Source organism: Letharia columbiana, assembly GCF_014066305.1.
Source record: "Letharia columbiana isolate WasteWater2 chromosome Unknown Sc0000003_s0, whole genome shotgun sequence".
NCBI classification, from domain to species: Eukaryota; Fungi; Ascomycota; class Lecanoromycetes; order Lecanorales; family Parmeliaceae; genus Letharia; species Letharia columbiana.
Genome location: NW_023501039.1, coordinates 132049 through 148467, shown reverse-complemented (window position 1 = coordinate 148467; position 16419 = coordinate 132049). Strand labels below are relative to the sequence as shown.

General features: G+C 28.1%; 3 protein-coding genes across 3 annotated transcripts; all 3 read right to left on the bottom strand.

Moving 5' to 3' along the window:
• Positions 1 to 157: 157 nt before the first annotated feature.
• HO173_001507 (uncharacterized protein) lies at positions 158 to 1509 on the bottom strand (the record flags this gene model as incomplete). The annotated part of the gene is made up of 4 exons (XM_037303446.1): positions 158 to 347; positions 409 to 606; positions 667 to 738; positions 800 to 1509. 4 exons carry the CDS (start codon positions 1507 to 1509, stop codon positions 158 to 160), a joined length of 1170 nt encoding a protein of 389 aa, XP_037169168.1.
• A 254-nt stretch (positions 1510 to 1763) lies between these two features.
• Positions 1764 to 3504, bottom strand: HO173_001506 (uncharacterized protein; the record flags this gene model as incomplete). Its single annotated transcript, XM_037303445.1, has 5 exons — positions 1764 to 2233; positions 2278 to 2467; positions 2520 to 3162; positions 3216 to 3265; positions 3352 to 3504. 5 exons carry the CDS (start codon positions 3502 to 3504, stop codon positions 1764 to 1766), a joined length of 1506 nt encoding a protein of 501 aa, XP_037169167.1.
• Positions 3505 to 4200: 696 nt separating this feature from the next.
• Positions 4201 to 5148, bottom strand: HO173_001505 (uncharacterized protein; the record flags this gene model as incomplete). Its single annotated transcript, XM_037303444.1, has 1 exon — positions 4201 to 5148. One exon carries the CDS (start codon positions 5146 to 5148, stop codon positions 4201 to 4203), a length of 948 nt encoding a protein of 315 aa, XP_037169166.1.
• Positions 5149 to 16419: the final 11271 nt, after the last annotated feature.

Below are 16419 nucleotides of genomic sequence, written 5' to 3'. Positions count from 1 at the left end.
TACCCTTCATCGTGAACAAAGCGCTGACCATGAAGCTTCGATATTGACGCTAAAACCGTGAATGTGAAAGCCCTTGATACACTGTTGTGTATCCAATTGAACCATCATCCTTTCAACAACGCCACAACATTGTCATAGCCCCACGAAGCATCCCACTTCATAAGCTTCTTCCCCGCTCCCTCTTCACTCCTCCCTCTACCCGTGTATCATATCTGCCCGCGCTTGAGCTCCTGGCACGCCCTGCAGCGTGCCCAGGTCTATTTCGAGGGCATGTGAGCTCCTTGATGGTAGTTGGGTAGGGGGCACCAGACCCTGGGGCAGCGGTAAAAGTTGCGCGAGCGCTCTCTCTGTAGTGAGGTCAGTGGAGTTCTCAACCGCAAGAAATGGCCCGCAAGGCGGAAGACTTACGCAAAAAGGCCAGTCTGAATGGCCAAGGCCTCGTCGTATGTGAGACCTGGTGCAGGCTCTGTGAACGCTTGGCGCAATATCTTTGAGATTGCTGAACCTGAAAAATTGGCAGCAAAGGGTTCGACAAAGTCTGCAATAATGGTAGCCGAAGGAGAGTCAAAGCCCGAGACGGACTCGCCGAACTGATTGGTGCTTTGACTTTGAGAAGGTGAGCATGGATAAACATCCTCGAGCCGGGTTGGACGGGTGATAACTTACTCAGCGATGGCAAGTTCCTCAGATGCTGAGGCATTGCCCGTGTTGCTCATGGCCAATGAATGGGAATGCTGGCTATAGGACAATGAGCAGTGATCAATGACACACAGAGGGGATTTAGAAGTGGGGAACTTACTTCAAGGACTCTAGCTGAGCAGTCAACGCTGCCTCATTGTCAACGTAGTCTTTAGCCTGTTGTTTGTCCTGACCGAGCCTTGCTCTAGCAGCAGCTTTGGCGTCAGCCTCAAACGCTGCGGTGGCGCTAGCAGGTGCCACGTAGGAGGGGTGCCAGCGGTAGGTTGCGGCAAACCATTCGAGCTGGCGGACGAGACTTTGTTGCTGGTTGATATGGGCTAGCTGGATACTGATTTGCCCGGAGGTTCGCGACTCTTCGGGGAAGGTGGCGCTGAAGCTTTCCTTCAAATCTGTGAGTGTCACATTGTTGCTGGCCTGAAAGACCAAGAAGGCACGTAATTCGGTACGCCACTCTGCTGTGCCAAGCACCATAGAGGGAGGGACGATAGGCGACATCGGGTGAGGTGTGCACCACCTCTTGTAGTCCTGCGCCTGCTCGGTAAGGTCGAAGAATTGACGGTCATCGCACTTGAAAATGAACAATTCGATGGATTCGAGGGTCCGATCCGTGCCAAAGTGCTGGTTGAACATTTGGCGGAGGTCTTGATGGTCGTGGCATTGGTTCACATGATGAGCCAAGTAACACTTTTCTTCCGGAGAGAAACGCTTTCTATGTAGCCTTTGTTGAAGAGGGTCAAGCTTGGAGCTATCCTCTGCGCTTGTGGACCTTTTCTTTCCATCTGGCACTGTGGACGAGGTCTTGAAGTCCATGATTGTGTGACGGTACGTATTGTTTGTAGACGGTAGGGTCAGAGATGACGGGAATAAATCTAACGTGCTTGAAACACCTTGGTGAGGACGAGGGTGATGAGTGGTAGGAAGTAAGGATGGCATGTTGCGTAGACTTCACTTGTTGCGGCCGCGAGCCAAAACATCAACACAGCCAAAGCGGGGTACGTCATGAAAATTTCTTTCACTCCGCGCGCTGGGCTCAGGAATCTAGCTCGGAAATCAGAGACCACGTCTCACTTGACTTCTTCGATTATACTCGGTGGAATTCCCTTATCCGCCAGAGCCTTCAAGTCTTCTTCGCCCATCTCACCGTCCCATCCATGAGCCACCAGATACGCCCTAAATTTCTCGTCTTCAACCGCAAGATCGTCACCAGTGAGGTTTGGGATGAAGAAGAACGTTACTAAGACACCGACAACACCACAGATGGCCGCGATTATGAATGTCCATTTCTTCCCAAGATTCGTTTGGATGGGCGTGAAAACCTCCGTGCCAACAGCGGCGCCAGTCTTTCCCAACGCAGCTGAAATGCCATAGCACGTACCACGAACTGCTGTGGCATAGCTCTCGGAAGACATCAAACCTAACATATCACCAGGTCCTAAGTTTCCAGAAGACAGCATGAGACCATAAAAGATCACGAAAAGGGGTACGACCTTGGTGATTCGATCATAGGCGCACCCGATTATCAGTCCAAAGACCACTGCAAGTCATCAGCAAAAGCCTGAGATTCTGACAGATACGTACGATAGCCGCTAAAGCCTAGCATCATAGTGTTCTTCCGGCCCAATCTGTCACACAACCATGCCCCCACGAGAACACCGGGTAAGGCTATGCTCCCAAGGAGAAGCTGCCATTCGGCTGTCTTCAGAATGCTCCCATTCTTCACCACACTTGAAATGATGGTACCAGAGAATACTCCGTTTGGAAAGGTCACCTGCAACAAGTCAACGTGACTGCTCGGCAGGCTATCCCTGAGATGATCATACAAAGTCGTACAAAAACCATGCTCCACACGTCCCAATCAAAGACTTCCAGTAGTACCTCGATACTAAGAGATATGGGACCTTTCTCTTAATGGCACCTCTGCGGTAGAGCTTAGAGTTCAGCATTTTGATTCTAAAGTAAAATACCGTCAAGGGCAAGAGACAGCCGATACCGAAGCATACTCGCCATATCGTCGAAAGGTGCCTGGATGTTGACGCCGAAAAAACGATCAGGAAGACACTGACGGCCAAGGGCCCACCGAAGGAGAGCGGAAGATTCGTCACCAGGATGAAGATTGGCCCTCGTTTCTTCGGCGTGAACTCATTCGCAGCCTCGGAGGCCGAGGTGCTTGAAGCAGGATACTCTCCTCCAGTACCAAATCCAACAATTCCCCGAGATACCGTCATCATCCAAAACATGCCATTGATAGTGATGCCGTGGGAAGCGGTGGCTAATATTCCGCCAATGACGATCATGGCAGTCGTCGTTACGATTGCGACTTTGCGGCCTAGATAGTCGCATGTCAGGCCAATGACGAGTTGGCCTATAATCTCCCCTACCAGCAGAGCATTGGATACACGGGTGCTGACAGCAGAGGTATATTGCTTCTTGTACTCCGCTTTCAACACGACATTTGTCATGGTCCTGATAGAGATTAGCAATGTGGTCATGGTACCCTTTTTTTGCGGTTTTCCTACATGAGGTTATTCTGGTATCCATCGCTGATGAGAGCGAAACCGGAGCAAAACTATACAGCCCATTGAGTCAGCGTTCTAAATGTCCTGATATCAGGCAGCGAGCTCTGCTCTCGCTTTACCAGTGCAATGCACTCACAATGGTGAACAGGTCAGATGCTGATTGCCGCTTCGAAGAAACGTCTTTCGAAGGTGCGGCCGGGTCTTTTGCCACGACCACAGCTCCAGGAGCACCTGGAGTCTCGGAATCACCATCTACACCCAATTCGCTGTACAGGTCAACTTTTGACATTATGGCAGCACTGGACTTCTCCGCAAGGTATGGTGGTAGATGTCTTTCTTCTGACAATCGTAGTATCAATGTTTTCTGGCTGTGGATGCTCAAGCGCAATTTAAGATGGGCAGATGGCACATGTTATATGGTCGAAGGTGACACTCTTGCTGAGCTCCAACGCAAATAAAACCTGGCTCATTCATTCTCTGTAGGCCAATGTTGTGAGGATAACCACCCCACGTGCACGTGCGGATCTCTTGGCTAGAGCCAGTGGGGAAGGTCGGAGGAAGGAAACACTAATGCTTTGCTAGGCTTGATGAGGCATTCCCAACGACATCTTGCTCCGGTCAATAAGCGTATAGCGCTACAGCAAGTATGCCTTTTTATGACTCTACTCTCAACTTCAATATTTGATGATAGACTCAGTGGCCCCACGCAGTGGGTCTGAGCAGGAAACCCTGCCAAGACTTATTTTTTTGGTGTATTGCCCGATATGTAATATTCACACCCTGCGTACATATGATCCTTAACAAAAATGCGTAACTACGATGGCCTTTTTTAGAATTCTTGAAAAAAGTCGAATAAATAGTCAAATAGGCCCTCGTCAAATTAGGAGCTGTGGTGCAGTAGTTAAGAAGTAGGCTTCCAATTTCATTCCATCAAAAAACTCAGCTAACTCAGCCATAGCAGCGGCACCAGTACTCAAGAACGCTGTTAGAAACTCAATGATGTGTGTGATAACTCTATATTGTAGTATGAAGAGAATGTCAGGACCAGCATAGGTGCGATACCAGTATGGGTGAGGTAGAACGAGGATAATAAGGCTACCGAACTATGTAGGTGGGAAGGAGGCATGATATAGTAGGGGATGCCTCCGCCAAGGCCCGCTAGCCATAGGGCTGAGTGGTGTGTCAAGGGTACGCTCGTAACACTACCCCCCCCTCTCAATAGCCATGGCCCCCATGGCTGGTAGACCGGAGATGCACGCCCATTGCTTGCCTTATATCTCCAAACATCCATAGTCCGTGTAGGTTTCGACCGGAGAGCGATTTTCTGAAGAACATCGGATGGTTTCAATTCGTTCAAAAACACCATGTCCGAGGTTTTGCCGGATCGCATGCTGGTCTTGACTGTGCCATGCCTGCATTGTCCTTCAGAGATCCCGGAGATATAGTCCACATCTTGCCTGCGTGCCAGCAAGATTCTCCGAATTCTTCTCCTTGCCCAGTCTTCTTGCCATAGTCCTTCCGTAGAATTGAAGAAAATCCAACGCATGCATGTTATCCTCCAACACCTGTTGGCAGCCTGGCCTGGGAGCTTCACTGTAGATTTGCCCTGTGTCTCCCATGCTCTTGCCATCAAGTCTATCCTCCATTCCATCCTTTTGTCGATTCGTAGGTTTGGTAGGGAAGTAGGGAAAGAATTGAATGTGTTGAATGCCATTTGGTAGCAGGCTTCACTATGTGTGTTGTCGACATGCTCAGTGAAGAGGTCGAATCGGAGTCGTTTCGGGGCTGTTCCCGTCGCCATTGTAGCAGGCTCACTATGGTGTGTGGTCGACATGCTCAGTGAAGAGGTCGTACGTTTGCTGTAGGGAGGAAGGAAGGAAGGAAGGAAGAAGTATCTTGGTGTCGATGTAGGTGGGTTTAAGTCGGAATTCATGACGTGTTGAATGTAGGTAAGAACGGAGCGGTGAGTTATGGCGATTTCAATGTGGGTGATGCGGAGCGGAGAAGGATTTCTTGTATTCGATGTAGGGGACTCGTTTTTTGATGGATTAGACTACCGTTGATAATGTAGGTTATTTAATATAGGTTCTTTCGAGTGATATAGGTATGTGATGATTTGGATGTGTGATGGGGTTTCTGTATAGTAGAAATACCCAGCGTTTTCTTTATTAGGCTCGGTCGCTTGCTTTGAGCAGAAAGTGAAATATTCGGTAGCTGTTTAGACTCTGCTATCCTCGAGTATATCCGTTTAAATTTCTCTTCGTCGGGGGGTATAAAGGAGCTTTATTATAATATCAGGACTAGTATAAATGCGATACTAGTATGGGTGAGGTAGAACGAGGATAATAAGGCTACCGAACTATGTATGTGGGAAGGAGATATGATATGGTAGGGGATGCCTCCGCCAAGGCCCGCTAGCTATAGGGCTGAGGGGTGTGTCAAGGATACGCTCGTAATAGAGAATACTATCTATGTAGAACTATTACAAGTATAGGCTTTATAGTAAAATAAAAAGATTGAAAGACCTTAATACGTTAAGTTTAATTAGACTATAATATAAGTAAGATCGTAAGATTATTAGAATCGTAATATTATCTTCTCTCTTTAATTTAAAATTTCGATAATAATTATTATTATTACGATTTCAATAATCTTATAATCTTACTTACTTATATTATATATTAAAATCGATATAGATATAATATTAATATAGATATATTAAATAAGATAATTAAGATATCGAATTATATAGATAAAAAGAAGATATAATATAATAGAGAATATCTCCGCTAAGGCTCGCTAGTATTACGATTTTAATAACCTTACGATCTTACTTACTTATATTATAATCTAATTAAACTTAGCGTATTAAGATCTTTCGATCTTTCTATCTTATTATAAAACTTATATTTATAATAATTCTATATAAATAGTATTCTCTTTATACTATAATATAGAGTTATTATATATATTATTAAATCTCTAATATAATATTATCTATCTTTTTTCTAAAGCGATAGCGATCTATTTACTAGTTATACTAAATATATAATTAAAAAAAGAGTATATTATTAAGAAGTTAATAGCTATAGCTAAAGAAGCTTACTATTTAAAAGATTATTTAAAAAAAAATCTTTTATTTATATAAAGATTAATCTAACTAAATTAAATAAGAATTTTAAAAAAAAAATCTTTAATATATTAAAAGGAATAAACCTTAGACTAAATCTTCTTTATACTTTTACTAGCTTAATATTAATAAACTCGTTAATTTTAAATTTAGATAATATATAAAGTTAAATTATTATAAATAAGTTATAGATATATTATTATTTAAAAGAACTTAAGAACTTCGATAAGAAGGTCTTAAATATTATTATATTATTCGTATAACGTAAAAAAAAGCGTTTTATCTTTAGAAGATATATTATTAAATCTAGTTTAGATTATATCGAAGTATAACTTATAGATATTATCGAAGAAGAGTTTATTATAATCTTTATATTTATCGCTAATTTATAGAATTTTATAAAAAGCGCTATTAATATTTCTAATACTTAATATAATAGATTAAAGACTTTAATAGAGAGTTTTCAAACTATTAGTCGTAATATTAAAGTGCTTTAATAATAAAATAAATAATTTAATTAGAATATCGCTTATACTAAGATAAAGATATTAATAATTATTATTTAGCTAAGTAATAATAATAGCTAATTATTTTATAAGCGAGAAATTAATAATAGACTTCGAGATTTACGTAATAGATATCGTATTAATACTACGAAACTTACTAAAGAAAATAAGAAATTTAAGTAAGACTTAAAGTATAAAGAGTAATAGTTAAAGAAGTAATAATCTAGTATATTAGCTAATTTAGAAAACTTCGATAAAAAAGATATAAAGATTATATTTATATCTTATTAGTTGAATATTTTTATTAATAATATTTATCGAAACTTATATTATACCCCTATTACGAATCGCGTAGAGAGTATAGAATTAAATAAACGATATCTCGATATCTTAAATTTTTATAATATTAATAATTAAGATAAGTAAAATAGTTAGTATTAATATCTTAAAGTAAAATTTAGATAAAGCGCTATAATCTTTCTTATTAAATTTAAAAAAATTAATTATATATAAAATTATTATAAGTTTATTATGTATAACGTTATTAAAATAAGAATAAACGAAGATATCTTAGATCTATATTAAATTATCTAAGAAATAATCGATAAATTAGATAATATATTCGAAATATATAATAAGATTATTAAATTAAATATTAAGATATTTAATTTTAAATTTAATATAAAAGTAATAGATAAGAAGGAATTATTTAAGAACTTCTACGTATAATTCTTTATAGCTATCGCTCTCTTAAGATTTATTAATATTTATAAGATATTTAATCTAAAATAATTAATCTCTATACGTCTAAGATATCGAATTTTAAAATAATCTTTTAATACTTTTCGAGACTTAGTTATTTTTCTATAAGTATTAAATATAGATCTTTAAGCTATTAATAACGCGTTAAACTTAAAAAGTAAGAAAGAGACTAATAAAACTAATAAGAACTTTACTTCTTTAAATAATTAATATAATACTTTCTCTACTAAAAGAAATAATAATATTATTATCGAAAATTCTAATATATAAGAATATAAGTATTTTAAACTATTAATAGATAGAATTTAAAAAGAAGATAGATATTTTAAATATTTAAAGATTAAATATCGTTTTAGCGATAATAATATTTCATATAAAAATATAAATCTATTAATAAAAGAATAAGTTAATATAATTCTAAAAGCCGTCGGCATTAAGAAGAATATTCTTATCGAATTATTATAAGAATTAAAAAATTAAATATCTTTAATTAAATCGTCGTTAGGGATTTAGAAGTCTTATATATAAGAATTAAAGAGTTAGAAATAGAAAAAACACTCGCTTCTATCTCTCTATTCGCGTATACTATTATTATTAAAGCTTCTTTATAAAATAAATACTAATTAGACTTTTATAAAAAAATTATTATATTAATAAAATAGATTAAGATTAATTATCTCTTAAATATTAAAGCTTTAATATTAAGCTTTATAAATATATCTTTTATTAAAGTAAATAAGCTACTTAAAGTAATATTAATATAATTTTATAAATTATAATTAGTCGATAATAAATCGATTTTTATTCTTAATATTATATATATAGTCTTAATAAAACTCGTTTTAGAAAATTATATAAAAGAACTTTAATATTTAATTATCTTATTAAAACGATTTAATATTATTCTAGAAATATTATAGCTAGAATAGTATAATCTTTATATATTCTTTAAATCTAAAATTATTATATTTAATTTAGATTACTATATATTTAACTATTTATTATATAATAAACTCGTTATTATTTAGAGTAATAATAAGTTTTTAAAAAAGAATTTAAATTATATAGTAAAGATTATATTTAAAAAAAAGAATATAATAAAGATCTTCGTCTATATCTTTATTAAGATAATTAAAAAATTAGAGAATTAAGTTATTATTATATAATTCTAAGATTTTAAATAATTTTCTAACTTTATTAATAAGAAAGCGAAGTTTATTATTAATATCGCTATTATTATAATAGAAGATTATAAAAAATTCTTTTATAAATTAAAAAAGAAATCTTTAATTATAAAATAGCTATAAGAATAAATTTTTATAATATATTATAAATAGCTAGACGTTTAAAATTCTATTAAAACTAATAAACTTCTTACTTATCGCTTTATTAACTATAAAATATATTTTAAAAAAAAAGCTATTTTATTATCGAAGAGGGCTTATAAGCTTTCTAAAGATTAGATATTAATTATAAAAAAATATATTAATAAGATATTAGAGAAAGGCTATATTAGATTAAATACTTTTTTCTATATAGTACTTATTCTAATTATAAAGAAACTCGATAGAGGATTTAGATTATATATAGACTATAGAGCTCTAAACGTACTTATTATCTCTAATTAAAATACTTCTCTATTAATTAAAAAGACTCTCGCTAAATTATACGTAGTAAAGATATATAATAAATTCGATATTATAGTTACTTTTAACGAAATTAAAGTAAAAAAAATTATAAAAAAAATTATATTTCTTACTCGATATAGCTTATTCGAATATATAATAATATCTTTTAAGTTATATAATACTCTTATTACTTTTTAGATATTTATTAATAATATCTTACGCGAATATTTAAATATATTCTATATTATCTATTTAGACGATATTCTTATCTATAATAATATTAAAGATAAATATATTTAATATATAAAAAAGATATTAAAGAAACTTCGATAAGTTAATCTCTATCTTAATATTAATAAATATAATTTTTATATTATTAAAGTTAAATATCTAGAATTAATTATTATTATAAAAGAAGTAGAAATAAATATAAAGAAAATTAAGATTATTACTTAATAAAAGAAATCTAGATATATTAAAGATATATAAGTATTTCTAAAATTTATTAATTTCTATTAAAAGTTTATTATAAAGTACTCTAAAATCGTTATATCTTTAACGAACATTACTCGTATTTAATAGAAGAAAGACTTTATCTATTTATAGACTTAAGAATACTTTAAATAACTCGCTTTCGAAATACTTAAGAAAGCTTTTACTACTATTTTTATACTTATTTATTTTAATCTAAATAAAAAGACTTAATTAAAAATAAATATATTTAATTTTATAATTACTATTATTCTATTATAAGAAGATAAAGATAAAATACTTAGATTTATAATATTTCTCTTTAAAAAGATATCTTCTATAGAGTATAACTATAATATTTATAATAAGAAACTTATAGCTATAATATAAATCTTTAAGAAATAATATTCTAAGCTAGCTAATACCTCTATCGAGAATCTTATTATTACGATTTTAATAATCTTACGATCTTACTTACTTATATTATAGTCTAATTAAGCTTAAATATATTAAGATCTTTTAATCTTTCTATCTTATTATAAAGTTTATATTTATAATAATCTTATATAGATAATATTCTCTTTATACTATAATATAGAGTTATTATATATATTATTAAGTCTCTAATATAATATTATCTATCTTTCTTTTAAAGCGATAGCGATTTATTTACTAATTATATTAAAGGTGTAGTTAAGAAAAGAGTATATTATTAAGAAGTTAATAGTTATAGCTGAAGGAGCATACTACTTAAAAGATTATTTAAAAGAAAGTTTTTTACTTATATAAAGGCTAATCTAATTAGATTAAATAAGAATTTAAAAAAAATAAATATCTTTAATATATTAAAAGAAATAAATTCTCTTTATACTTTTACTAGCTTAATATTAACTATAAATCTATTAATCTTAAATTTAGATAATATTTAAAGTTAAACTATTATAGATAAGTTATAGATACGTTATTATTTAGAAGAACTTAAGAACTTCGATAAGAAGGTCTTAAATATCTCTATATTGTCCGTACGACGTAAGGGAAAGCGTCCTATTATTAGAAGATATATTATCAAATTTAATTTAGATTATATCGAAGTATAACTTACGAATATTACTAAGAAAGAGTTTATTATAATCTTTATATCTATTACTAACTTATAGAATTTTATAAAAAGCGCTATTAATACTTCTAATACTTAATATAATAAATTAAAGATTTTAATAGAGAGCTTTCGAATTACTAGTCGTAATATTAAGATACTTTAATAATAAAATAAAGAACTCGACTAGAATATCGCTTATATTAAGATAGAGATATTAGTAATTATTATCTAGCTAAGTAATAATAATAATTAATTATTCTATAAGCGAGAAACTAATAATAAACTTCGAGGTTTATATAATAGATATCGCATTAATACTACGAAATTTATTAAAGAAAATAAGAAACTTAAATAAGATTTAAGATATAAAGAGTAATAGCTAAAGAAGTAATAATCTCTTATATTAATTATTTTAAAAAACTTCGATAAGAAAGATATAGAGGTTATATCTTATTAATTAAGTATTTCTATTAATAGCCTTTATCGAAACTTACGCTATATTTCTATTACGAATCGCGTAGAGAATATAGAATTAAATAAACGATACCTCGACGTCTCGGATTTCTATAATATTAATAATCGAGATAAGTGGAATAGCTAATATTAATATCTTAAAGCGAAGTTTAAATAAAGTACTATAATCTTTTCTACTAAACTTAAGAAAATTAATTATATATAAGATTATTATAAGTTTACTACTTACGACGTTATTAAAATAAGAGTAAACGAAGATATCTTAGATCTATATTAAATCGTCTAAGAAATAATCGATAAATTAAATAATATATTTAAAATATATAATAAAATTATTAAATTAAATATTAAGATATTTAATTCTAAATTTAATATAAAAGTAATAGATAAGAAGAAATCGTTTAAGGACTTCTATATATAATTCTCTATAGCTATCGCTCTCTTAAAATTTACTAATATCTATAAAATATCTAATCTAAAATAATTAATCTCTATATATCTAAGATATCGAATTTTAAAATAACCTTTTAATACTTTTCGAGAATTAATTATTTTTCTATAAGTACTAAATATAGATCTTCGGGCTATTAATAATATATTAGATTTAAAAAGTAAGAAAAAGATTAATAAAATTAATAAGAACTTTATTCCCTCGAATAATCAACGTAATACTTTCTCTATTAAAAGAAATAATAATATTATTATCGAAAATTTCAATATATAAGAATATAAGTATTCTAAATTATTAATAAATAGAATTCGAAAAGAAGATAGATATTTTAAGTATTTAAAGATTAAATATCGTTCTAGCGATAATAATATCTTATATAAAAATATAGATCTATTAATAAAAGAATAAGTTAATATAATTCTAAAAGTCGTTAATATTAAAAAGAATATCTCTATCGAATTATTATAAAAATCGAAAAATTAAATATCTCTAATTAAGTCGTCGCTAGGAACTTAAAAGTCTTATATATAAGAATTAAAGAGTTAGAAATAGAAAGAATACTCGCTTTCATCTCTTTATTCGCGTATACTATCGCTATTAAAGTCTCTTTATAAAATAAACGCTAATTAGACTTTTATAGAAAAATTATTATATTAATAGAATAGATTAAGATTAATTATTTCTTAAATATTAAAGCTTTAATATTAAGCTTTATAAATATATCTTTTATTAAAGTAAATAAGCTATTTAAAGTAGTATTAATATAATTCTATAAATTATAACTAGTTAATAATAAATCTATCTTTATTTCTAATATTATATATATAGTCTTAATAAAACTTATTTTAAAAGATTATATAGAAGAACTTTAATACTTAATTATCTTATTAAAATAATTTAATATTATTCTAGAAATATTATAATTAAAATAATATAACTTTTATATATTCTTTAAATTTAGAATTATTATACTTAATTTAGATTATTATATATTTAACTATTTATTATATAATAAATCTATTATTATCTAAAGTAATAATAAATTTTTAAAAAAGAATTTAAATTATATAGTAAAGATTATATTTAAAAAAAAGAATATAGTAAAGATCTTCGCTTATATCTTTATTAAGATAATTAAAAAATTAGAGAATTAAGTTATTACTATATAATTCTAAAATTTTAAATAACTTTTTAATTTTATTAATAAGAAAGCGAAGTTTACTACTAACATCGTCGCTATTACGATAAAAGATTATAAGAAATTCTTTTATAAACTAAGAAAGAAATCTTTAACTATAGAATAGTTATAAGAATAAATTTTTATAATATATTATGAATAACTAGACGTTTAAAATTCTATTAAAATTAATAAACTTTCTATTTATCGCTTTATTAATTATAAAATATATCTTAAAAAAGAAGTTACTCTACTATTAAAGAGAGCTTATAGGCTTTTTAAAGATTAGATATTAATTATAAAGAAATATATTAATAAGATATTAGAGAAAAACTATATTAGATTAAGTACTTCTCTCTATATAATATCTATTCTAATTATAAAGAAACTCGATAGAGAACTTAGATTATACGTAAATTATAGAATTCTAAACGCACTTATTATTTCTAATCGAAATACTCTCTTATTAATTAAAAAAACTCTTATTAAATTATATACGACGAAGATATATAATAAATTTAATATTATAATTACTTTTAACGAAATTAGAATAAAAAAGAATTATAAGAAAAAAATTATATTTTTTACTCGATATAATCTATTCGAATATATAATAATATCTTTCGAGTTATATAATATCTCTATTACTTTCTAGATATTTATTAATAATATCTTACGCGAATATCTAGATATATTCTATATTATTTATTTAAATAATATTCTTATCTATAATAATATTAAAAATAAATATATTTAATATATAGAAAAGATATTAAAGAAACTTCGATAAGTTAATCTCTATCTTAATATTAATAAATACGACTTTTATATTATTAAAGTTAAATATCTAGAATTAATTATTATTATAAAAGAAGTAGAAATAGATATAAAGAAAATTAAGACTATTACTTAATAAAAGAAATCTAGATATATTAAAGATATATAAGTATTTCTAGAATTCGCTAATTTCTATTAGAAGTTTATTATAAGATATTTTAAAATCGCTATATCTCTAATAAATCTTATTTATACTTAATAAAAGAAAGACTTTATCTATTTATAGACTTAAGAATACTCTAAATAACTTACTTTCGAAATACTTAAGAAAGCTTTTACTATTATTTCTATACTTACTTACTTTAATTTAAATAAAAAGATTTAATTAGAAATAAATATATCTAATTTTATAATTATTATTATTCTATTATAAGAAGATAAAGATAAAATATTTAAATTTATAATATTTCTCTTTAAGAAGATATCTTCTATAGAGTATAACTACGATATTTATAATAAGAAATTTATAATTATAGTATAGATCTTTGAAAAATAATATTCTAAGCTAGCTAGTACTCTTATCGAGAATCTTATTAAAGTTATTTTAGACTATAAGAATTTATAATACTTTATATTTTTTAAATAACTTAACTTCCGCTAAATAAGATAGATAAAGTTTCTTTCTAAATTTAACTTTCATATTATCTATCGCTTAAGAAAATAAAATATTAAATCTAATAGTCTTATTCGACGAGTAGAAGATTTATTTAAAAATAAGGACGACGATTATATCTATTATTAATATCGTATAATTTTTAAAGATAATAATCTTAACGAAGATATTAAGAACGTTATATATCTTACTATTATACTATTAGACGATATAAGAGAAAATATTATCTCTCTAATTATAATATTATATAAATTTAATAAATAAAATGATATTAATAGTAAGAAGTCTAATAAAGAATTACTATTAAGAATCTTAATAGAGACTTCTTAAGAGGAGTTTTTAGAAGAATCGAGAGAAGTCTCTACTATTAATACTTTTAAGTTATTATATTAAATAAAAAACGTTTATAATTATAACGATATCGTTTAAAGAATTATTTAATTAAAGATATCTAGATAGAGAAAGTTACTACTTAAAATAATTAAGAATAATCTTAAGCTAAAATTAAATAATTATTATCTTTATAACGAGTTATTATATATTAATAATAGATTATATATATCGAATATTCTTAAATTATAAATTAAAATTATTAGAGATATTTATAATTCTTTACTCGAAGATTATATTAATAGATTATTAATCTATAATAGAATAAGTAAACTTTACTATTAATTAAGAATAATAAATTTTATTACCCGCTATATTAAGAGCTATTATATTTATAAAAAATCTAAAACTTATAGAGAGAGTAAGTAAGATTTATTTAAACTTCTTCTTATTTTCAAATAATATTAATAAGATATTTCTATTAACTTTATTATACTATTATCTATTTATCTTAGATATAAACGCTTTTATTAATATATTATAATAGTTATAAATAAACTTAATAAGAAGAAGAAATTTATTCTCTTAAACTCTTTAGAAGTGAAAATAGTAATTTAAGCCTTTATCGAATTTATATAGCGAGAGAAAGAATATTTATTTATTATTATCTCGAATCGAGGTATCTAGTTTATAATATATTTTTAAAGAAGATTATATAAAAGAATTAGAATTAAATCTAAACTCTCTATTATATTTTACTTAAAAATTAATAAATAAATAAAGAACGCTAATATTACTCTAAAATAATATCTTAAAATTTATATTAATTATAATTAAGATAATTAAATAAATTTATTATTAATAGTAGAGTTCGAAGCTAACTTCGATAAGAACGCCTTATCGAAGATATTATTATTTCTTTTTATTAAAGAATATATTTCTCGCTTAAAAATAGAACTCTTTATTCTATAAAATTAATTCGCTAATTAAAAAGCGAAGAGAGATATTAAGTTAGCTAATAGATTTATTAAGAAGATTAATAATATAAGAAATTATTTAAAAAGTTAACTTAAATAATTATAAGCTTTATAAAAGAAATAAGCTAATCGTTATTAATTTTTAATATTAAAATTTAAAGTTCAAAATATAATTATATTTAATAAAAAAAATATTAAAATTATACGCTCTAGTAAATTACTAGATTATAAGAATTTCGAATTATTTAAAATTATTAAAACTTTAAATAATTTCGCTTATAAGTTAGAACTTCCGATTTCTATAAATAATATTTACTTTATCTTTTATTTATAACTATTATATCTTAATAATAATAATTTATTATTAGAATAGATTAAGTCTTTATTATCATCTATCGATATTAATAAAAAAAAAAATCTATAATATTAAAGAAATAGTTTAATTTAAGCTAAATAAATAAAAGAATAATTTCTTAACTAGTAAGAGAGGATATCTTATATATAAAATTAGATATAGAGGCTTTAAGATCGAGAAAAACTTATTCTAGTAATTATTTATAAATATAATAAAATATTCGAATCTAATAGTAGACTTCTATTATTATTACCTCGAGGTTATTAACTCTTATTTATTATTTAAAAGATCTTTAGAATAATTTTCTTTATTAGCGCTACTAATCTATAATAACTATATTAATTTATAAAAAGATTCTAATATCGTAATAAAATACTAAGTTAATATATCTAAG